The following is a 24,703-nucleotide window of genomic DNA, read 5'->3' as shown; positions in this document are numbered from 1 at the left end:
GAATTTTCACTTTTAAATAGGGGCTAATCTGGGGCATCAAAATATAGGGGTTTAGGGAATTCCTGGCCTAAACCAGTGGTTGGGACTCCGCGTTTTCACTACTGAGGATGCCGGTTCAATTCTTGGCGGGGTAACTAAGATCCCACAGGCGGCCAAAAAAAAGAATACGGTTTTAATTTTGCCACCAAGTGACTTAGTCAAAGCACATCCTCATTCGTGAAACTGGGCGTTAGAAGTTTGAAATAGGCAAACTCCCCGCTACTTTTAGATTCTCGATCAAACAGTCCCGCCTCCCGCAGGTTTGGCAAAGAAGTATTTTGGCCCTCTGGGCGCACCGTCCGCGCAGCGTCCGGAAGCAACCTAAGCTCCGCCCCCTGCGCTCCAGTCGGCGCGAAAACCCAATTGACAAGAACTCCCTCCGAAGCCCAGGGGTTGGTTCTGCGTTCGACCTGCTTTTCCCGCAGGACCCCCAGCCCCGATCACATAGGACTGGAGCTCCCGCCTCGGGGGCACCCCACGCTCACCAACCACGCCCGAGGGTTCTCGCTGCCCGCGCTTTCTTACCGCCTCTTCCCGCGTTCGACTCGGCTGAGCTGGGCCCAGCCTCTGCGACCACCCCGGGCCGTGGGCGCGGGGGAGTCCGAGGTGGACCCCGCGGCCCAGGTCCTCGCTCCTGCTGGAGTCGGCCGCCTCCATGGCCTCCCGACAAGCCGGGCAGGGCCGCTCAAGGTCCTAGGAACTGGTATTCCGGAAAGGAGGGAGCATGGTGGGGGTCCTGGCCATGGCGGCGACAGCTGCTCCCCCTCTGGTGAAGGAGTACGAGATTGAGGTGAGCTTGGATATCTCCGTTTGTGAGGAGTGATCCCAGTTTAGGATCTATGAGGGCAAAGGAGGGACCTGGTGAGGCCTCACAGAGTTGTGACATTGTGTGCAACAACTGCTGGGGTGTATCATTTCTTGAAGACGTGATAGGTCCTGACAAATGTTAGGACTGTGAGATGTTTGCGGGGACTTCAGGATGCCTAGTTAAGGACCAGATCCTGAAATGTTGAAACTGGCTGTTTTGGACTTGGTTAGTGTCATGAAGGATCCTATAGTCTAGTTTGAGTTCATGATAAGGAAGCAGATAACTTTAACATTGAAAAGAATCTTTGAGTTCTACTTGTCCACCCAAATCCATCTGCTCTGGGAATACCGATTAGATTGTCACTACAGGAGTCAAACAGAACCTTCATTTAAAAATCACTTTCTCATTCTTCTATAGCTTAAAATACTGCAGTTAGAAGTCCCACCTTGCCATACTGTTATTCTATTGTGTTCATCAAGTTTCAGTGAAATGTACTAGCAGTTGTTATAAAGAGCTTCTAACACCATGAAGTAGTGAAGTAGCATCTTAAAGTGGATGGTTGCTATATTTTTACACCTTTTCATCTCAGGCTCGCATTCTGTCTGCCGTACGTATGCACTGTATGTATGTCCTTGAAGTGAGCCAAGATGCATAGTCACTTATGTAACTGGGACTCTTTCTGTTTAGAATTGAGTTCTGTTGTCTACTTGTTATTAGGTGTTATGCCGGTGCTTGTTTGCTAAATCAAGGCACTTGCTCTGCTTGTCTTAGGTGTGAAAAAGAACTTTTAATACTGGAATCACACAGTTCTTGCTTTTTGTTTGGGCAGTTTTCCCATCTTTTTGTTACAGTTTCTGTTTTTGATGCCCGGCTTAGAGGGTTATTTCACAGTAATATTTACTGTTCAGTATTGGAAGGGTATATCAACTCTGTGATGAGGTGTTATTATCTGTATTCTGTGGATGAGAGGTTAAGTAGTAATTAAAAGTAAGTTAAACTAGGTTGTTGTTGTTCAGTCATTAAATTGTGTCTGACTCTTTGTGGCCCCATGAATTGCAGCATGCCAGGCTTCCCTGTCCTTCACTATCTCCCTGTGTTTGCTCAAACTCACATCCATTGAGTCAGTGATGCCATCCAACCATCTAAATTAGGTTAGAAGAAGTAAATTAGAAAATTAAAAATAATTTGCTTAAGGTTCCACACTAGTAGATGACAGAACCAGCACTTGAACTTAGATCTGCCTAACTCCAGAGCCCATGGTATACCGCCTCTGATACCATTTCAGGATAGTAATACTAACAACCACTAGCATTTTCTTCTAATACATGTATCTCTTCATTTTAAGAGGTAAAATTTTAATCTGTCTGTAATTTATTTTGCCTTATATTTATCCAAAGGGTTAGAAATTTGCCCCAATAGTTTCTGTTAACTACTTCTTTGCCCAGTGACTTGAGTGCTATTATTATCATATGCCAATTCTTAAATATCTAAGTCTTTTTCTGGTTTTCTAATCGGTTCTGTTCAGTTGCCTATTCGTGCATCAGTGCTATGCTTTAATCATGATAGCTTTATAATACATGTACATTTTCTAGAAGTATAATTTCTCGATTACTTATGTTTTTTAAAAAAAGGTTTCCTTGTTATTCTGGCAAGTTTATTCTAACAAATGAACTGAAGGAAATTAAAAATAACAAAAAGACTGATGGAGTTTTTTAATAAGGGCAAAGACTGATGGAGTTTTTTTATAAGGGCAATGAATAGTGTAGGAGTCAGGCAGTAACTGTTTTAATCAGTTCAGTTCAGTCGGTCTGTCATGTCTGACTCTGCGACCCCATGGACTGCAGCACTCCAGGTTTCCCTGTCCATCGGCAACTCCTAGAGCTTGCTCAAACCCATGTCCATCGAATCGGTGGTGCCATCCAACCACCTCATCCTCTGTTGTCCCATTCTCCTTCCGCCTTCAGTCTTTCCCAGCGTCCGGGTAAAACTCCAAAGTGCTGGTGTTTTAGTTTCAGCATCAGTCCTTCCAATGAATATTCAGGACTGATTTCCTTTAGGATTGACTGGTTTGATCTCCTTGCAGTCCAAGGGACCTCAAGAGTCTTCTCCAACACCATAGTCAAAAGCATCCATTCTTTGGCTCTCAGCTTTCTTTATAGTCCAACTCTTACATCCATACATGACTACTGGAGAAACCATAGCTTTGACTAGACAGACCTTTGTCAGCAAAGTAATGTCTTTGCTTTTTCATGTGCTGTCTAGGTTGGTCATAGTTTTTCTTCCAAGGAGCAAGCATCTTTTTTTGTTTTAACAGCATATTAAAATACTGGAAAATCTTATTTATTTGTAGTAAGTGCCTACTATAATTTTTGCTTAATTAGTAAATTTTGGAATCCTAGGCTTGTTCCCTGTGTACCTGTTTCTTGGAAATAGAATAATTTGTTTACTTTTAGCTAAAAAACCATAAAGGAAATGGAAACTATTTATAAAGTTCCTATCATGGGTCAGACTTTATGTGTTTGTATGTAACATGTTTATTGCAAATTCTGTTGGAGTGTGTGGTACTATTTGAAGGTTATTAAATGAACAGAGGCCAGCAGTAATTAATGTATTTGTACACAAATATAGTGTCCTTGAAACTTTCTATTGAAGTATACATACAGTAAAGTACACAAGTTATAATTGTGTAACTCAGTGTGACATTGAGATTTGATTGTAGGTTTAAGTTTAAAGTTCTTTTTCTTCCTAATATATCATGTTTATCAAGTAAGGAAGCCTTCTTTTTTTTTAATTCCATTACATAAAATAATAAATCCATGTTTAAACTTCATAGTATTTTGCTTGAAATAAGTGCTTTTTTCTTCTTTTAAATTGATAGGCATGCAAGAAGCGAAGGAAAGACGATGACAGAACTTCTTGCAGAACAATCACAAAGTATTTATCACCCATGGGGAAGACTGGAGACAGGGTTTTCTCTCCACCCAAATCCAATAATATTCTGGATTACTTTAGAAAGACTTCATTCACAAATGAGAAGACTCAGACAACAAAAAAGTGCAAGACAAAGTCATCCACACCATTGCCTGCTGACAGTGGCAAAGACTGTTTGGAAATGCTCTCAAATACGCAGTGTAAGAAGAGAAGAAAGAGACTAAATTTATCTCATCGACTAAGTAGTATTAAAACTGAACATAAAACTCCAATTGAAATTAACAGTGATGAGAGCAAAGAAGACTGTAGTTTAGATAATGATTTTGTGGAAAGTACTACTTCCGCTTTACTTGACAAGAAACATGTCGAGGTACTTGCAGAAAGTATTCAAAGTCTCAAAAAGCAATCAAGCACTGTGACCTCCAGAAAAAGTTCTAAGAGAGTAAATCCTAAACATGGGCCCTCAAAAAAAGATCGCAGAACACTGAGAAAAAGGAAGCACAGAGAGGTCATAGATCTATCTGAAAGCTTATCCTTAGCAGAGGAACTAAATTTCCTTAAAAAAGATGGTAACGACAGTAAACAGATAAGGCCTTCCCTAACTAATGAAATCAAAAGTACTGTAAATGATGCTGAGCCTAGAGATCAAATAACTGAAATAGTCCCATTAAAAGATAGTACAATAACTGTCTCATATGAGGAATTTTTAAAAAGTCACAAGGAAAATGAAGTGGAGCAGACACCAGACTCTACAGTGTCAATTTGTATTCCTTCTGAAACTGTTGAGGATACAGTCAGAAGTGGTTCTGTGAGTGACCCTGAAACCTATGAAATTTCCCAGCAGACCCGCTTTAAGACAGTCACTGTTCTCGCGCAAGTTCACCCTATCCCCCCAAAAAAGACAGGAAAAATACCCTCCATTTTCTTGAAACAAAAGCAGGTGGAAATGGAAAGTAGTCTTTCTGATCCTGAGAATGAACAGGCAGTTCAGAAAAGAAAATCTAACGTTGTTATACATGAGGAAGAACTAGAATTGGCGGTGTTGGAAGCTGGAAGCTCTGATGCTGTGAAACCTAAATGCACTCTAGAAGAAAGACAACAGTTTATGAAAGCATTTAGGCAGCCAGTATCAGATACACTTAAAAATGGAGTCAAAAAGTCTTCTGATAAGCAGAAAGAGCTCAATGAAAAATCTTTAAATGAGGAAGAAAGAGATAATCATTCTAAAAAAGTCATGGAAAATCCTAATATCCAAATGGTTTCAAATCCTGGCAGTTCACAGCCCCACACTGATAAAGGGAGTTTTCCTAAGAAGAAAAGTAAAACACTGAAGAAAAAGAATAAAAAAGTGTTAGAGACTGTTGGTATTCCAGCTGAAAATAGAGAGGGAAATACTCAGGAAAAAGAAACAACTCTTTCCTTTAAAGAGAAGCAAAATCAAAACAGTCTTAGAATGAGTTTAAGACAAAAGAAAACAGAACTTTTCAAAAACAGCACATTATTGAACAGTGAAAGCCTTGTTTGTGAACGTACAGCAAATGATGACCCTCTAAAGATTTCCTCTCTGTGTAATAATAAGTCTTCAAAAAAAACCAGCTTACCAGTTAAGGATAAGATTATACAATCTAAAGCTGAGACTGAAGATAGCTTGGGAAATGTTTCTACACCCAAATCAAGCAGAAGATCTGTAAGAAGTAGCAGCACGCCTGCCACAATAATCGTTCGAGGTACTGATTCTGAAGATGCGCAAGACGATAGTCCGGTCAAAGCTTCTACTCCAAAAGCAGCCAGCTTATCAGAGAAGCATCGCTTATATACAGCGGAATTAATAACAATACCTTCTGATTCAGAGAGTCCTATTAGGTAAAAGTTCTGTTTTGTTCTCAGGTTCTGAATATTCTGTGTAAGTTATTAGATTCGAAGGAAAAGATGTCAAGCACTGGAGAGTAGTTTGGTGTTTTTTTTCCCCCTAGAACACAGCTTATTTATAAGAAAAAGAAAACAGGGTTTCAAAAATGTTGCTTATTTTCCATACTTAAAAGTCATGCATGCTTTCAGAGGAATTCTGGATGTATTTTAGATGAGCTTTACACTCTTGTTTATCATAGTTGCTAATTCCTGGAGGAATATCCTTCAAATAAGAATTCTGTGCATTTAGCAAACATGAGATTAAAAATAAGTTATAGAACTTTAGGTAAACTGAGCCATATACTATGAGATATATACTTGCATGCTGGTTCTGGCTAATGTAAGATTTTTGAAGTGAAGTTGAGTGAAAGTTGCTCAGTCCTGTCTGTCTCTGTGACCCCATGGACTGTAGTCCATAGAATTCTCCAGGCCAGAATGCTGGCGTGGGTAGCCTTTCCCTTCTCCAGGAGATCTTCCCAACTCAGGGATCGAACCCAGGTCTCCCACATTGCAGGCGGATTCTTTACCAGCTGAGCCACAAGGGAAGCCCAAGAATATTGGACCAGGTAGCCTATCCCTTCTCCAGGGGATCTTCCTGACCCAGGGATGGAACTGGTGTCTCCTGCATTGCAAGCAGATTCTTTACCAACTGAGCTATCAGGGAAGATATGAAAGATCTTAGGGACTAATTTTCTGGAAAACTTAGGATTTACAAAAGAAGCTTTATGTTTTCTAAGAGTTTAACATTGAGTTTGGCTTACATTTGAACCAGTAACTTGAAACTAATGGAGGGTTTGATTTTTTTTGTTTTCTACTTCAGAACTGTCTAGAAATTAGAGCTCTAGCTAGTTGTTTACTATATTTAATTGAAATTCTTAGACGTTATAATCATAAAAATATTTGTCAATATCTTTCTGGCTTGCTTTCAGAATGAAATTCACCAGAATTAGTACTCCAAAAAAATCTAAGAAAAGGTCTAAGAAATCTGAAGCTGCTGATGAAGATTTTGAAACTCAGACTAGAAAGGTAATTGAAATATTAGGGAGTCCTGTAAGTGGTATTCTGTTTTCTAAAACAACCACCACTACTTTTGGAAGTGATACGCCAAAAGAAGATTCACGTAATTCATAGACTGGTTTATGTTAACTACAACCCTTTACTATTTTTGACTATTCACTCCGTGAGTTAGCTTATTAAAAGATCAATATATCTTATTGTGAGATGAAAGCAATTGATGAAGACCGTGTAGTTTACTTAGAAAAGGTGTTCTTTTTTTTTTAACTTATTAATTTATCTATTTATTTAGGCTTGTCCAGGTCTTGGTTGCAGCATGTGCTATCTTTAGTTGGAGTGTGCAAACTCTTAGCTGTGGCATGGGAGATCTAGTTCCCCGACTAGGGGTTGAACCTCCACCCCCTGCATTGGGAGTGCAACGTTTCAGCCACTAGACCACCAGGAAAGTCCCAGAAAAGGTGTTCTTAATCACAATTATATTCCAATCATTTTCCTTAAGGCTGGTTACAGAAATAAGCATGATTGAATTTTTGTTTTATTTCTCTAGAGTAGAGGCTAAAAAGTGGGGTCTCTCAACCCTGGTACTGTTGACATTATGGGCTGGATAATTCTTTGTTGTGGGGGACTGTCTCATGCATTATGGGGTGTTTAACAGTAACCCTGGTGTCTACACATGAGATGCCAGTGGCAGTCCAACTTGCCCAGCATTGGCAACCAAAAATATCTCCAGACATTACTAAATATCCCCTGGAGGGAAAAATCACCCCCAGTTGAAAACCACTACCACTATCCTGAATGGAAAATGTGTAGGAATAGTTTAGCTGCTTTTGTAAAATAGACTGCTTATCCCCTCCCTGAGAGAATTGGATTCTCCCTTGGGTGAATAGATACAAGTGTGTGTGTGGGTCTAAAAAGCTACCAGGGTAATTCTAATGTAATTCTTGGGAGAAAGCCCTTGCCACAGAAAGTTGGTATCTCCTTTGTTTTTCTTTAACAACTGTCCTTTTTTTTTTTTTTGATAGCTTATCACATTTCAGGTATTATGCTTGGTACTCGTACCATTAATCTCATGAAGTAAATATTTAGCCCTCTTTTGAAGGACCCAGTGGTTCCAAAGAAGGTTTTTGAGAGTTGAACATTTTTGAGAGTTGAAGTGATACACAGTGCATTTTAAGCTGGGGGCAGGGGAAGAGGGCTACCAGAAGCTGATAAATAGGAAGAAAGTAGAGAACTGTCAGGACGGAAGTTCCTGTTGTATTAGGAGTAAGTAAGAGCTGGGAGGACAGGCAGCTCGGTCACAAAGGAGAGTATTGGAAACGACTATTTTTTGAGGTGATAGGATTATGGTTGATTTTAATTTTCTTCATTTTTCTGTTTTTCTATAAATAAGAACTTTTAAAAACTTTTATCAGAAAAATAACTTATTACGAAAAAAAAAATTTCAAGTAATAGTAGAACTTGCCAAAATGCATGTGTATTTTTTTCCCAAGCATTTACTAAAACAGATCTCTTTGTTAACTGGTTCAGTGATGGAGTTGTTAATTTAGATTAAGCTGGATTATTACCCTAAGGTTTATCACCAGCCTGTCAAAAATTTTGCTACCAGAACAACAGATATCTATCACTCTACTCCTGTAAGCAAATCCCTAACATTCCTAACCTCCTTATGTACTGAATACCCATGCCTGTTCTTTATTTTTTTATGCCTATTCTCTTTAACATTTTTTAAAAAACATTTTAAAAGTTTTGAAGAAATACCAAACGTTTGTTTAAAAAGCACAGTAGTATATACATATAAAAGTGAAAACTTTTTAAATTTTTTTCTCTCTTATTCTGTAAGGGTAACCCACTTTTAATAGTTACAAGTTTATTAGTCCAGACTTTTTCCTGTGCTTAAATAGATATGTCATTTTTAAAAGAAATCGTATAATGTAAACTGTTTTATAGCTTGTTTGCAATATGTTTTTAATACAAATGTAAAACCTTGTAAAACTCAAAATATGGAAAACACATAATCTGGAGGATAATATTTGAATACACAGAGTGGCTTAGTACATCAGTGACAGAGCCAGACCTGCAGGGTAGACTTTGCTCTTTTCTATGCCTACTGCCCTTTCAATTTCTCTCCAGAGGATTCAGCCTAAAAGTGACTAAAAACAAAGAAAAGATGCCATGAAGATGGAAATAACCAACCATTCCAATCTATACAGGCATCTTTTTTTTTTAATTTTTATATACAGTCATCTTTCTGGGTGTTTTTTAACAAATGTAATTATATTTATCTGGATAGATTTCAAGTAAACAAATGAAGGCAAACCAAGTATAATTAGACACATTTTAATTTCATTTCCATGGTAAAATGTGAATAGGCATTTTTTTGGTCCTTTATTTGGTGTGATCTGTGATTATATTTTTCCATTATGTATATATTTAGTGGATTTCAGTTTTTAGAGCACTTTCAGGCTCATAGAAAAACTGAGCAAAAGGTACAGGTTTCCCATATACCCTATGCTGCCACACAGGCAAAGCCTCCCCCATTATCAATATCAGAATAGTGCATTTGTTATCATTGATGAACTTACGTTGATACATCATTATCACCCAAGGTCCATGGTTTATTTATTTTTAAGTCTTTCCAAAAAACATTTATTTATTTATTGAGGACTTACTTTGCAAGAGCTGTGTCTAGTTGCAGCAAGTGGGGCCTACTTTTTGTTGCGGTGCCCAGCATTCTCTTGTGGGGCCCAGGCTCTAGAGCTCTGGCTTCAGCAGTTGTGGGAATGGGCTTAGTTGTTCCGTGGCATGTAGAATCTTCTTGGACCAGGGCTCGAACCCATGTCCCGTGCATTGGCAGGCAGATTCTTATCCATTCCGCCACCAAGGAAGTCCCCATAGTTTAAGTTAAGGCTTACTCTTGGTGTTGCATAATCTGTGGGTTTAGATAAATGTATACTGACATGTATCCACCATTATAATAATAGTACCGTCCAGAGTAGTTTTGCTGCCTTAACAATCCTCTGTGCTCTGCCTGTTCATCCCTTCCTTTTCCCCTGACAACCACCTGTCTTTTTACTGCCTCTAAAGTTTTGTCTTTTCTGTTTTTTCTATTATTAAATATAATTTGCCAGAAACCTAAATTATTATTTCACATTTGTTTTTAGGTAAGCCGTGCTTCAAAAAATGTATCAAAAGCAAAACAATTGATCGAAAAAGCAAAAGCTTTGCATATTAGTAAGTCAAAATCTACTGAAGAAGTAGTGACACCTTTAAGACGTTCGTCTAGACATCAGACGCTTCCTGAAAGATCAGAAACAGAAGTAAGTATTACAGATATTTAGTGGTGTAAATTTTGTTCTCTTCTGTTTGAAATGAGAGAAGGAAACCATTATAAAATTATAAGAGAGAGTACTTGTAGGAAGCCTTGAAGTGGTAGGAAGAATATAATTTTCCATTCTTTGACTTTGGCTCTCTTTTGCCCACAGAATACAATCTGAATCCTCATCAAGTCATTCAAGACCCTTCATAGACAGAACTAGCTCCTACCTTTCCTCAAAACAACCCTCTTCCTCAAATACACACTTTGCACTCTGTCTTACTAAATTATTCATTTCTCTCCAAAGGGTACAGTTTTAACTCTTTTCAGTTTGTAGTTTCAGCTTGAAATGTGTATTAGGTACTCAGTCCTACTGGAGGAATTCCTACTTAGATTTTAAGATCTGCTAAATGCCACCATCTTCTGTTTTTTAAAAACTACAACAACAACAATTTTTTATAGAGACATATAGCTTTATTAGAGAGATATAATTTTCATATCGTATAGTTTACTGTTTAAAGTATGCAATTCAGTCATAGAGTTGTGCATCCATCACCACAGTCAATTTTAGAACATTTTAATACCTCCAAAAGAACCCCCATCGTCCTTAGCTGTCACCTCCCAATCTCCCTTCCCTCAGCCCTAGCCAAACCGTATAGGTTTGTCTGCTCTGGACATTTAATACAAATGATATATTATCACATATAATACTATATATGGTCTATTGTATCTGGCTTCTCTCATTTAGCATAATGTTTCAAAGGTTCATCCATGTTGTAGCATTAGTGTTTTCTCTCTTTTTATTGCCAAATAATACCCCATTATACGGAAATACCACATGTGGTATACGGAAATACCGCAACTAACGTCCATCAGTTGTTGGACGTTAAACTGTCCACTTGTAAATTAGCTCTCCCTCTGTCCCCTAAACCCTGGTTCTAACCTTGATGCCATCGCTAGAGTTTCATTTGTCCGTGTTTCAAGTGTCTGCTCTTGCCTGTACATAGTAGATACTCAGAGATATATACTGACCATATGAGTACTTCTCAAACTTCATCTAATATTTTTCTAGGATATATAGTTCTGAAAGGGGATAGCTAGAATTTTTATAGCTTGGTTGTATTGATTCTTTTTTCTGGAATATAGTTTGTTAGTTGCTTTTTTAAAAAAGAAAACTGTGATCATAGTAAATCTTCTTTTTGATCATGTGAACTTGTATGGTGTAAGCACAGGCTACTGCCATTCATATCATGTATTTTTTGTATCAAATAGTTTCTGACAGGGAGATGTATGGAATTGCTCATGTGATCTTCTTGTCTATGACTTCTAGCACTATAATCTTTTTGAAATTGTAATAACATTAACTATGTTATTAAAAATTTTTTTTCTTATTCCATCTTAGGACTCTGTAATAATAATAAGTTCAAGTCCTCCTCCTGTAAAGCATCCTGAGAAAAATCAGAAGAAACTTCAGTGTCTGAATGATGTGTTAGGAAAAAAACATAACAAGGCTCCTAAAAATGTCCCTGGTAATCAGATTTGATAATATCAATGGTGAACATTAGGAGGTTTGAGGGGGATTATTTAGTTCTGAATTTTAATTTAAATTTCTTGTCTTATAACCTTTTAATTATATTAAATATTTCTATTTTGATGAGTAAATGAGTGAAGTTATAGTGTAGTTAGTAAAGAGTTTTACAAAGAGTAAGTGAGTATATTTTAAGTGATTGCATTTCTTTGTATCTTTTTAGCCTCAGTTAACTTAGTGATTCTGAAAGCTGACTGATCATCAAAATCATCTGGGTAAATTTAAAAAAATGTTAAATTTTTAGGTCCTTTCCTAGACATTACTGACCAAGAGTCTCTAGAGGTGGGTTGTGGGAATCTGTAACTTAAAAAAAACCTCCCCAGTAAATTCTGATATTGATATTGCCAGGTTGAGAGACCAACTCATTGTATAGAAAAATTTTAGTTAAAAAAATTTTTAAAGAGTTCTGAAAGTAATTGAAGGTAAGTGGAGATGATAAGCCTTGATACTAATCTAAGTATTTATTTTTCTAAGGAAAAGTGAAAGTCGCGCCTTTATTTCTTACTAGAAAGACTCAGAAGACAGCTGATCCCGCCCTTGGTTTTGATGAAAGCAGGTCAGTCTGATACAGATTTTAAAATGCCAAAATATTCTATGGAATGTATTTTGTATTCATTTACTTTGATGAGAAAGATTTAAACTATCATATGAAGCTTTAATAAGTCCATTTTAAAAGATGACAATGTTGACATTGCTACAACTGCAATTTGAAGATCTTGATCTTTTGCAAACATTTTGTGGCCATCTGTAGACACGCTAATGGAAAAATAAATAGGCAAACCAAAAATACCAAAAAGCTGATTTATGAACCTAGTAAATATTTAAATATCCCTTATGTACCAGGCACTGTGTTTGGTACTAGAATATCAATGGAAGTAAGACACATTCCCCATCCTCTTGACTGGTAAAGAAACTGCCTGCCAATGCAGGAGACGTAAGAGACTCAGGTTTGATTCCTGGGTCAGGAATTTCCCCTAGAGAAGGAAATGGCACCCCACTCCAGTGTTCTTGCCTGGAGAATCCCATGGACAGAGGAACCTGGAAGGCTACAGTCCATAGGGTCGCAAAGATTAGGACACAACAGAGCGACTTAGCACACACACACTGTCTTCTTGAGGCTTACACTTTAGAGGAAAGACAATCTGATTAAGCATTAATTGAGCCAACAAGTGAAGAATTGGAGTTGTGCTAAGGAGAGGTACAAAGTTCTGTTAAGTAGATTTGGTCTGGTTAAGAAAGGATTCACTGAGGAAATGATGCCTGAACTGAAGGATGAGCAGGAGCTCATTGGGGAGGAGCAGTGGTCCATCCAGAGGGACCATCTAGAGTCCCTGTGACTGCAAGGAGCATGGTAAATACAGGAAGTTGAAGGAATGTCCCTGTGACTTGAGCACAGTGAGCGGAGTGTGAGATTATGCTGGAGAGGTGGTACCAGCCCATGTGGGTAGGACCTTTAGGACACATGAATGGATTTTGTCACTATGCTAAGAGCAATGAGAAGCAGTCAGGGTTTTAAACATGAATGGAAACAAGCATTTGAATTTTGAAAGTTTAATCTGACTGCTGGATTAATTTGGCTGTTGTACAGAGAATGGGATGGAGGAAGGATTAGAGTAGATATAGGAGTCCTGGTGAGAGATAATGAAAGTGTGGACTCAAGTATTGGAGAGGATGTACGAAAGATTTTAGGAGTTACATTTATTTGTTTATTTTCTGCCACACCATGTGGCTTGTGGGGTTTTAGTTCCCCCACCAGGAATTGAACCTGTGCCCTTGGTAGTGAAAGCGTGAAGTCCTACCCACTGGACCACCAGGGAATTCCCTAGGAGATAAATTTAAGAACGCTTTATGATTAATTGGGCTTCCCTGATAACTCAGTTGGTAAAGACTCTGCCTGCGATGCAGGAAACGCTGGTTTGATTCCTGGATCGGGAATATCTGCTAGAGAAGGGATCGGCTACCCACTCCAGTATTCTTGGGCGTCCCTGGTGGCTCAGCTGGTAAAGAATCCACCTGCAATGCTGGAGACCTGGGTTCTAATTAATTATGATTAATTAAGAGTTGAAGATGGAAAGATGACACCTAAGTTCTGATCTGGGCCAGTGGGTTGCACAATGGAAGAAGACCAGGTTTAGGGACATGAGTTCAGGTTATTTTTTCTTTTTTTTCCTGTTTCAGTTTTATTGAGGAATAATTGCCTATTGTTAAATGCACATATTTTAAGCACACAGTTTTGACAAGTATGTTATAGCTGGATATTACATCTTTCTTTTACTCCCGATTGGTTTACTTTTTCTTTTTCTGTATCCCTACCACCACCAGAACAAAAGGTTGTCACTATTCTGGTTGCTGTTACCATTAGTTAGTTATTTCTGTTGCCATTGGTTATTTTTCGTCTGTTTCCGAACATCACATAAACGCTATATGTTATTTTGTGCCTCAGTGCACTTGCTTGGTACACAACATATACGCATATTTTTTAAGTCAACTTTATTCAGGTATAATATGCATATATTCATATGCACCCCTATTAAGTAAATAGTTTGAACTGTTACAAACATTCATGTAGGAGCCTGCCATGGTACGTCAACACCACTCTCTCCCCTCGGCCTTCCCATCCCCCATCCTCCTCTAGCCTGTCTCCACCGTCCTGCGTGAGTCAGGAGTCTTAGGGTTAGCAATACGTGATAAGCCAGGTGAAACTGAGACATCAATAATGAGGGCCCTATGGTTCCTACTGTTGGAAACTTAAAAGTTCTTCTATTAATTTCTAGAAATGTGACACTGATTTTATCTGATTATACTATAAATGTATGTTAAAAAAAAAAAAAAAAGGAAGACAAAAGACAGGAAAAAAAAACTCACCTACCATTCGAAGATAGCCTCTGTTAACATTTTGGTGGATGTTCTTCAATACATTTTTTTTCTGTATATACTTATTACTTAATGTTTTAACATTGACTAGACTTTCCTTTTTACGATAAGCAGAAAAAGAATTTGACCAGTTAACATCTCAGGGAGCTGATTAAATTTTTTTCACATAAAATTAAGAAATATTTATCTTATAGTGTATTTTTAAGTGTTTATAATCTTAGCTGTCCTTTTCTCACATTATTTTCTTAAAAGCCAAGATGCATCTGAAAAGTCTCAGGATTGTGATGTGCAGTTTAAAGCAAAGCGTGACTTCCTCATGAGCGGTTTGCCAGATTTGTTGAAACGACAAATTGCAAAGAAAGCTGCTGTGTTAGATGTGTACAATGCAGTGAGCTCCAGTTTCCAGAGAGTCGTTCATGTTCAGCAAAAAGACCATGGTGAGTTTATTATTATGAGATATTTTTAAACGTTAAAAGCAGCAATATGAAACTATGTAAGTGGGTTTTAGGTGAGACAAAGGTTCAGGTATAATTCTTATGTGAATTTAAAGTAGCTTTTTATCCTCTCTCTTCCTGGGAAATCCCATCAACAGAGGAGCCTGGTGGGCTACAGTCCATGGAGTCACGAAGAGTCGGACACGACTGAGCAACTAAACCAGCACTACCGCATCCTCTCTGCTGCAGCCTTGGGCTGAGAAAGGGGGTGGGGCAGGAAAGCTGAAGCCCTTAGCCCTGATGCCAGGGGAGGGCAGGCACGTGTGTAGAGCTGAAGTGAATGCTGTCCAGAGAGGCGCTGTGTTCTTGAAACCTGAGCCTGTCTGTGCACAGATCATCTTGTAAGAGTTTCTGAGAGGAACTCCATCCCTGTCTGTCCAGTCTGCAGCTCACTGTTTAAGAGAAATCTGTCTGCCTCCTTGCTGTAACAGCTTGTTCTGTTTGGTACCACACAAGTATCTTGTGAACCATCTGGAGTGGTAACAGGGAGCCGTGCTCCACTGTTCTAGCTCTCTCTACCTTCACATGTACCGCACTCTAGAGCAAGATGTTTACACAAGCCGTAGGATGGTGTTAACTTGATCTTGGTCTAATTCTCTGTGGATTCACGTGTTCTGGTAACCACAGTCTTACTTTACCTATTTAGTTTTTATAAGTACTGATGATATACAAAGCCTTCTATCTTTGCTTTGTTGTTGTTCCTGAAAAGTGTTAGTCACTTCAGTCGTGTCTGACTGTTTGTGATCCCATGGACTCTGTCCATGGAATTCAGAGGCAAGAATACTGGAATGGGTAGCCATTCCTTCTGCAGATCTTCCCAGCCCAGGGATCACCGGGGTCTCCTGCACTGCAGGCAGACTCTTTACTGTCTGAGCCACCCAGGAAGCCCCCTATTGTTGTTCCTACCTAGTGCTTTTTGTCAGGGCAAAAACAGTTATGTTCTTCTCAGCTGGCTTTGTGGTTTGGTTTGGTGTAATCCCTCTACTCATGAAATGTTCACTATGTTCTGTTCTCGTTTCTTTTTCTTTTATGTTTCTGACCTTCACGGTTTTTGAGTTTTATTTAGCCTGTCTTTTCTCTGTTGTATGGAGAAGTTCCCAGCCAGCCTTTCTAAAATATTCTACTTTCCCTTTTCTCTCAGTTCTGCTATGGCCATTCAGTGGATGAAACCTTTCTTGTTACCTTCACCAGCTCAGTTTTATAAAGCATTTTCTAATAGTATGTTCAACTATAGAAATTAGTTATACTTTTCCTTAGGATCATGCCCATGGTCACCTAGGAACAGAATCTGGATTTCAGGATGCTAATTGCCCCTGAAATTTTTAACCTGAGTAGCAAGGTTGATTTAAAAAAATGAGAAATGTGCTAATATTTGCTTATTTTTAACAATTGGGAGGGAAGACTAGGTAATTTTTATTAATTGTATTTGTTACAAGTGAGGATTTTGTTTCTGTGTACTCCTTTGAATTTTGATACTTTGTGTTAACTGTGTAGTTGTTGAGTCTTTTTGTGTTTGTTGACTTGGCATTTGGTAAATGGATAAGAATATGAAGAATGAAGGTAATTAACGTTATTTTTCTGTTTTTCTTTAGGGTGCCATTTGTGGCATTTGAAACCACCCACTTGTCCTCTCTTAACTAAACTTAAAGAACTAAATACTAAAGTAATAGATCTCTCAAAATGTGTTATGGCTCTTGGTGAATTTTCAACATTGAATTCAAATTCGAAAAGTAATAATTCCACTGTTGGGGTAAGTATGAGAGCAGTCAACTTATAGGATGTTTCCTTCACATTTTTCAGAGGGAAAAAATTTTACGTGTCTACTATTGGAGCCTAAAGATCATCTCTTCCTAGAGTCCAATTTTAAAAAATAAATCCCAATTGAAATACAAATCCTTTTAAATTGTGAGAACTTTAAAAACATTTTAAGAGTTAATGATAGCCAGTTTCAAAAGAATATTAGATTGTATAGCACATTTAGGTACTTTGTCAGTCAAAATTATACTCTAATAAATGTATAAAATACAATTCGTTTAAAAAAGAACAATAAAAATATGAACTAAGTCCTTCTAAAGCTATGCAAATGCAGCTTTGCCGTCAAGGGTTGTATTGAGTGACTAAGGTTAATCCTACCCTGACGTAGACTTATAAACAGAAAATAATTGGTAGTATTCTGATTAATATTATTAGAATGTGAGTTTAATTGAACATTTGGTTTTTTATTGCAGTTTATGGGGAAAAGGAAAGATTTGACTGAAGAAGTAAGAAATCTTTTGTTGGAGGAAATTAGGTGGTCAAATCCCAGATTTCCTTTGAGGAAATACTTCTCTTTGCTTCTAAAAAAGCGAACTGAGCACCAGGTACTTTCTGAGTGTCATTGTAAACAAGGTTAGTGATAATTACTGTCATTTCCATTAACATTACAGTTTTGAAAATGCTGAGGTTAGCTATTAACTCTTGGAAGTGCTCAGCACTGAGAGAACTTTTCTTGTGGTTGACAGTGAGGTTTGTTCAACTAAAGTAAAGCATCTTATGTGATGCATTGTTGGCCTCTGCTGGCTTACAGAGTGGCCAACCCCAAAACAGCTTTAATTATGTTAAAATACTAATATTTTATTTAAGGAAAGTCTTAGATTAGGTAGTTTTTATAGCCTGTACAAAAGGCAGTCTAAATAACAAGATAGCAACTAACTTTCAGCATGCAATATTTGATTCTTGGCTTTTCATTTCATAGTAATAAGGCTATTGGATATTTTGAAGTGGTATTAAGATTATTGGGTAATAAAAATAGTTTTTTGTTGATTGGTAAGCACGTGCATTTCTATAATTTCCCAAATAGAAAGTCCACAACTTGAGCCCATTGTTAGCCGAAAAGAAACCAAAAGGAAACGAGTGGAAACGGAAAATCATAAATCCAAAAGAAGGAAACCAAATGAATATTTAGAAAGTCCAAGAAAGATAAATGGGAAACCAGAAGAACTTGACAAAAGAAACAACTCCAGTGGGATAAAGCTAGATTCTTCCAAAGGTTTGTTTCCTAAAACATCCAGGAAGAAACAAACAGCTTTGAGTACAAGGTGTAAAGTGGAAACAACAGTAGAAGATCCTGATATTCTGATAGTAGATGATGACAAAAAGTCTTCATCAGAAGTGTCCTCCATTCCAGGTAAATTAGATTCTTTTCTCCTTCTGGTCCTAGACGTTTTTTGTTTGCTTGTTTTTCTCATTTTGCCCCTCTTTTTTAATGTATGCTCATTGCACCATTCAAACAAAATAAGACAAGGAAGCCTCACTGATTAGGGTCTTACAGATAAGCCACATTTAACAGATTTCTGTTTGGCCGTTGATTTTTCTGTGCTTCCTTAAATACGTATGCCTTTTTTAAAACTTGGGATCACACTCTACCTATTATTTCACACCTGTTCCACTGATTTTTCTGACATAGTCCCATTTGGTTATCTAGCGTATCTGGAGTATTCTATTGAACTGATTAATTTATTCATGTAGAGTATGTTTTGATCATCTGTACAGCAAGTCTGTCTTTTTTTTAATTGTAGTATACTTGATGTACAACGTTGTGTTAGTTTCAGGTATGCAGCAAAGTGAATCAGTTATACATATACATATATGCGTTCTTTCTTTTAGCTTCTTTTCCCATATGGGCCATTACAGAGTATTGAGTAGTGCTGTGCTATATAGCCGACTCTTACTAGTTATCTGTTTTATATATAGTAGTGTGTATATGTCAATCCCAATCTCCCAGTTTATCCCTCCCTCCATCTGTGATTCTGCTTCTGTTTTGTAAAAATGTTCATTTGTTCCCTTTTTTTAGATTCCGCATATAAGCAATATCACATAATATTTTTCTTTCTGTGTCTGACTGACTTCACTCAGTATGACAATCCTAGATCTATCCATCTATAATTCTTTTTAAACTATATTCATCCATTGCTCCACTAAATGAACTGCAGATTCCTTTACCTGACAAATTCCATGGGCATTTTGATTTTGCATTAGTATGTAGGTTAACTTGAAGGGAACTGGTATCTTCCCAACGTTGTATTCTCTGTCAGGAGTGTAGCCTCTCTCCATTTACTCAGGCCGACCTTATAGAAGGTTCTAATGTATCTTTTTAGTGGTTAAGAAGAGGCTTTGTGAAAAGGATGCTACATTTGTCCTTTAGATGATTTCTTATAGTACAAATTATTTTTCATAATTTGCATTTCTTAAAGAAAGGCAATGCCAAAGAATGCTCAAACTACTGCACAGTTTTACTCATCTCACACGCTAGTTAAGTAATGCTTAAAGTTCTCTAAGCCAGGCTTTAGCAATACATGAACTGTGAACTTCCAGTTGTTCATGCTGGTTTTAGAAAAGGCAGAGGAACCAGAGATCAAATTGCCAACATCCACTGAATCGTTGAAAAAGCAAGAGAGTTCCAGAAAAACATCTATTTCTGTTTTATTGACTCTGCCAAAGCCTTTGACTGTGTGGATCACAAGAAACTGTGGAAAATTCTGAAAGAGATGGGAATTCCAGACCACCTGATCTGCCTCTTGAGAAACCTGTATGCAGGTCAGGAAGCAACAGTTAGAACTGGACATGGAACAACAGACTGGTTCCAAATAGGAAAAGGAGTACATCAAGGCTGTATATTGTCATCCTGCTTATTTAACTTCTATGCAGAGTACATCATGAGAAACGCTGGGCTGGAAGAAGCACAAGCTGGAATCAAGATTGCTGGGAGAAATATCAATAACCTCAGATATGCAGATGACACCACCCTTATGACAGAAAGTGAAGAAGAACTAAAGAGCCTCTTGATGAAAGTGAAAGTGGAGAGTGAAAAAGTTGGCTTAAAGCTCAACATTCAGAAAACAAAGATCATGGCATCTGGTCCCATCACTTCATGGCAAATACATGTGGAAACAGTGGCTGACTTTGTTTTTCTGGGCTCCAGAATCACTGCAGATGGTGATTGCAGCCGTGAAATTAAAAGACGCTTACTCCTTGGAAGGGAAGTTATGACCAACCTAGACAGCATATTGAAAAGCAGAGATTATTACTTTGCCAACAAAAGTCCGTCTAGTTAAGGCTATGGTTTTTCCAGTGGTCATGTATGGATGTGAGAGTTGGACTATAAAGAAAGCTGAGTGCCAAAGAATTGATGCTTTTTGAACTGTGGTGTTGGAGAAGACTCTTGAGAGTCCCTTGGACTGCAAGGAGATCCAACCAGTCCATTCTAAAGGAGATCTGTCCTGGTGTTCATTGAAAGGACTGATGTTAAAGCTGAAGCTCCAATACTTTGGCCATCTGATGCGAAGAGCTGACTCATTGGAAAATCCCTGGGAAGGATTGAGGGCAAGAGGAGAAGGGGACGACAGAGGATGAGATGGTTGGATGGCATTACCGACTCAATGGACATGGGTTTGGGTGGACTCCGGGAGTTGGTGATGGACAGGGAGGCCCGTTCTGCTGTGGTTCATGGGGTGGCAAAGAGTTGGACACGACTCAGCGACTGAACTGAACTGAGTGCTTTGAGTAACTTTTTTTTTTTCCTTTTTTTTTTTTGAGTAACATTTTTAATGTATACTTTTAAATCTTCCTCCCTGGTGGCTCAGAGGTTAAAGTGTCTGCCTGCAAAGCAGGAGACTTGGGTTCGATCCCTGGGTTGGGAAGATCCCCTGGAGAAGGAAATGGCAACCCACTCCAGTATTCTTGCCTGGAGAATCCCATGGACAGAGAAGCCTGGTGGGCTACAGTCCACGGGGTCACAAAGAGTCCTGCACGACTGAGCGACCTTACTTACTTTAAATCTTATAGTCATAAGACGTTATGGTGGTTAGCTTTTAAGGGGAACAGTTTTGATGAGAAGAATTTTCAGTGTAATGTTAGGTTTTTAAAATTGCCTTTTTTGGCAGTTTATAAATATAAACATTTCTACAAATACTTATTGTTACATGAAACAATAATGTAAATGTATAAGAATATATGTTTATGTCAAGGAGCAAAATACTTCAATACATATTTTTTTCTCTAGATTCTGGAATTGAAGACATGCTTTGGACGGAAAAGTATCAACCTCAGAACTCCAGTGAACTCATAGGCAATGAACTAGCTATAAAAAAGTTACATAGGTTGGTAAAATTTATAAAGGAATTGAGAAATAGTTTATGAATCTAGTTTTACTATTTATTTATACTGAAATCTAGAAATTATGGGCTTCTCTGGTGGCTCAAGTGGTAAAGAATCTGCCTACAATGGAGGAGACTCGGGTTCGATCCCTGGGTCAGGAAGATCCCCTGGAGAAGGGAGTGGCTACCCACTCCAGTATTCTTCCCTGGAGAATCCATGGACAGAGGAGCCTGACAGGCTACTGTCCACGGGATCGCAAAGGGTCAGACACGAGTGAATGACTAACACAACGCTAGAAATTATAAAGTTATACATCACAAGGTAAAATCTTAAAAATTAAAAATCCAAAGTGAAAAGTAAATGTACCTCTTTTCTCCTGTTTCTATTCCTTACTATTAATGATGTCTTATAAAACCTTCCAGAAAAAATTAATGCATATATTTGCTCTTCCTAACGGATAGGATCATATTACTACTAACTTAGGTCATAATCCTTGTCTTCAATTCCTACCTCCAAAGAGTTCTGGAAATTGAAAGTTTATTAACTTTATTATATACAAAATATTTATTATGACCTTCCCTGGTGGCTTAGAGGTAAAGAATCTGCCTGCAGTGCAGGAGATGCGGGTTTGATCCCTGGGTCGGGAAGATCCCCTGGAGAAGGAAAAGGCAAACCACTCTAGTATTCTTGCCTGGGCAATCCCATGATTTCTGCCTTTTCCATGAACAAAGGAGCCTAGAGGGCTGCTGTCCATGGAGTCGAAAAGAGCTGGACACAACTTTAGCAACTAAACAATGACAAAAGTTCTTTATAGTCTTTATCGGTCCCAACCAGAAATACCCAGTGATTATAGATGTACTGCCACAGACCCACTAAAGATATTATGTGATATGTAGTATATGTTCCAAATTATATTTCTAATATCTGAGAAATCTTGAATTCTAAAACTCACCTTGCCCAAAGGACTTCATACAAGGAATTGGGAGCCATCATAATAAACACGTTAAGATTGGCGTTGTTCTAAGTACTTGATAGTTCTTAGCTCATTTGATCCTTAGAATGATCCTATGAGGGTAAATACTGTTCCTCAAGAAGAATGAGTCCTAGAGAGGTTGAGTTACTTGTACGAGGTCACACATCTGAAAAGTGGTGGAGCTCAATTTAAACTCATGCGGTCTAGCTCCAGATGAGAATTTAATCTTCCTACTCATAGCATGGTGATTAGACATCTTTCAAGTCATCGTCTGTTCCATTTCTGAGTTTCTCTGTACTGGTTTCTTATGTGACCATACCATAAGGTATCTTTTTCCCTACCGATGCACTTTTTTAAGTTTTTCCTTTTGGAGACTAATTTAAACAGTGTTGTAGTGAATATCCTTGCACATATAGTCTTGAGTATTTAGGCAAAATTACTTCATTTTAAAATATTCATGCCAGTTTAAAATTATTTTACTATATAGTTGATTCAAAAGCATCATGGAATTCTTAAAATGTAACAATATACCGTACCTTCCCCCAACAACCATTTTAACATATTGTCTAAAAACTACATTCTGTGACTTATTTTTATTAACATACATTTTCTTTTGATAGTTGGTTGAAAGACTGGAAAAGAAGAGCTGAATTGGAAGAAGGACAGAATTTGAAGGGAAAAAGAGACGAGAAACAGGAAGGTATTTTGAGGTTTTTTTTGCATTTCACTGAACATTTTTAGAATTAGATTAGCTAAACACTTTTGTGAGGCTTCTTATTTGATATGTTTGGTTTTCTCATTTTTGTACATTGAATTGCCAACATTTATCAGCAGGAAGTTGTGGGGTTTGGTCACCGGGTTTGGTGAGATAGAGCTGCTGCCCATCAATTGTTTTATGTGCGTTTGAATGATTTTTCAGATTCGTTGGATAGCAGAGACTTCAAAGGCAGTTCAGATGATGAAGAAGAAAATCGCCTTTGCAATACCGTTCTTATAACAGGGCCAACAGGAGTGGGGAAGACTGCTGCGGTATATGCTTGTGCCCAGGAACTTGGATTTAAGGTTAGTAACAGCTCTAGTGGGTGGATACTAATGTAATGAATGAAAAGAAATATAAACCATTCTGCCCCTTTTCATGTATTCTTCTTCTAGATATTTGAAGTGAATGCCTCTTCTCAGCGCAGTGGTAGACAAATTCTGTCTCAGCTGAAGGAAGCTACTCAGTCTCATCAAGTAGACAAGCAAGGTGTCAACTCACAGAAACCCTGCTTTTTTAATAGCTACAATATCGGCAGGTCACCAAGTAAGTGAATTATTTTCTTCAAATCATAGCCTTTAAGAAATGAAAATTTAAGAAAAGAATTTTAATAATCAATATTTTGCCATATTTTATCTCTTCCTACTTATATATGTGCCTTTCAAATATTTGTTGGGTTTTATGTTTTAAAACAAATCTCATGACCATCACATAATTTTACTCATGTATATATATACTTTAGCTCTAACTGATAAGGACTTTTTAAAAGCATAATTGCAATATCATAACCAGACTAACAAAGTTAACCACATACCTTAATTTGATCTGATACATAGTCTGATTTCAGTTTTCTGTTGTTTCAAATGGTTCATTCAAATCAGGATTCAAACAAAGTCCACACCTTAGATTAATGTTTAAGTGTCTTTTCATCTCTCTTAATAACTCCCTCACTCTTTCTCTTCATGTTATTTGTTTGTTGAAGAACATGGGACATTGGTCATAAAATGTCTCACATTCTGGATTTGGCTGACTATATCTACATGGTATCAATTAACACATTCCTCTTCCTTGTATTTCTTATAAACTGGCAGTTAGATCTGTGGGCTTGATTAGATTCATTTCCGTTTTGGTGCTGGTATACATTCACAGACGGGGCTGCGCTTCCTGTGGTGTCATAGCAAGAGATGCATAACAACTGGTTATACCACTTTTAGTGATACTAAGATATTTTTTATTTTAAGATTATACCTCTTCCCTTGTGATGTTAAAATGTCTGATTTCTATGACATGATAGTGATATCTATGGTAATTTTTTTCAAAGCTCAAAATTTCCTCTGTTTTTTCAAACACCTATGATACACAAGAAATATAAGATGTCTGAAGGTGAGGGTATAGAAGAAGAATAGGACACAGTCATGGATATGTGCACATATACTGGTGTGTAAAGAAGATTCTGCTCTGAGTCCGTGTGATAATCACTAGTGCATGTAAAGGCTGAATTGGGGTACTTAGAGAGGAGCAAAGGGCAAGCTCTGGGATAAATACCAGGCTGCTGTCAGGCTTCTGAAAGGTGGGCATCAGCCATTTGTTTTTAACTGTGTATCCATCTTTCATATCTAGAAAAACTTATCACTTGCTTGTAGTATCATTGACTGTGGGCTAAACCAAAGTTGGACTAGAAGACATGTAATGTGCTCAGTATACACCAGTATCAGTTTTCCTCCAGCCTTTAGCTGTGGCATGTGAACGCTTAGTTGCACCCTGTGGGATCTAGTTCCCTGACCTGGGATTGAACCCAGGCCCCCTGCATTGGGAGAGTGGAGTCTTAACCACTGGATGACCAGGGAAGTGCCCCTCTAGCTTCTTTTG

The 24,703-nt window shown here is 38.0% G+C and overlaps 1 protein-coding gene across 2 annotated transcripts in view; it reads left to right on the top strand.

The window, feature by feature from the left end:
- The first annotated feature begins 385 nt into the window (after nucleotides 1-385).
- Nucleotides 386-24,703, top strand: part of ATAD5 (ATPase family, AAA domain containing 5) — a 35,404-nt gene continuing 11,086 nt past the window's right edge. For both annotated transcript variants that reach the window (XM_027517515.1, XM_027517514.1), the window contains exons 1-14: nucleotides 386-829; nucleotides 3,726-5,641; nucleotides 6,616-6,712; nucleotides 9,862-10,017; nucleotides 11,416-11,542; nucleotides 12,076-12,157; nucleotides 14,728-14,912; nucleotides 16,562-16,719; nucleotides 17,198-17,357; nucleotides 17,809-18,135; nucleotides 21,010-21,106; nucleotides 22,698-22,777; nucleotides 22,997-23,139; nucleotides 23,230-23,380. In XM_027517515.1, coding sequence (XP_027373316.1) covers nucleotides 764-829; nucleotides 3,726-5,641; nucleotides 6,616-6,712; nucleotides 9,862-10,017; nucleotides 11,416-11,542; nucleotides 12,076-12,157; nucleotides 14,728-14,912; nucleotides 16,562-16,719; nucleotides 17,198-17,357; nucleotides 17,809-18,135; nucleotides 21,010-21,106; nucleotides 22,698-22,777; nucleotides 22,997-23,139; nucleotides 23,230-23,380 — 3,745 coding nt within the window. In that variant the 5' untranslated portion in view covers nucleotides 386-763. The remainder of the gene's footprint in view (nucleotides 830-3,725; nucleotides 5,642-6,615; nucleotides 6,713-9,861; nucleotides 10,018-11,415; nucleotides 11,543-12,075; nucleotides 12,158-14,727; nucleotides 14,913-16,561; nucleotides 16,720-17,197; nucleotides 17,358-17,808; nucleotides 18,136-21,009; nucleotides 21,107-22,697; nucleotides 22,778-22,996; nucleotides 23,140-23,229; nucleotides 23,381-24,703) is intronic.

This window comes from Bos indicus x Bos taurus, chromosome 19, assembly GCF_003369695.1.
Source record: "Bos indicus x Bos taurus breed Angus x Brahman F1 hybrid chromosome 19, Bos_hybrid_MaternalHap_v2.0, whole genome shotgun sequence".
In the NCBI taxonomy this organism is placed as follows: Eukaryota; Metazoa; Chordata; class Mammalia; order Artiodactyla; family Bovidae; genus Bos; species Bos indicus x Bos taurus.
The sequence above is the reverse complement of the archived record's forward strand: the minus strand, read 5'-3'. Positions and strand labels throughout refer to the sequence as shown.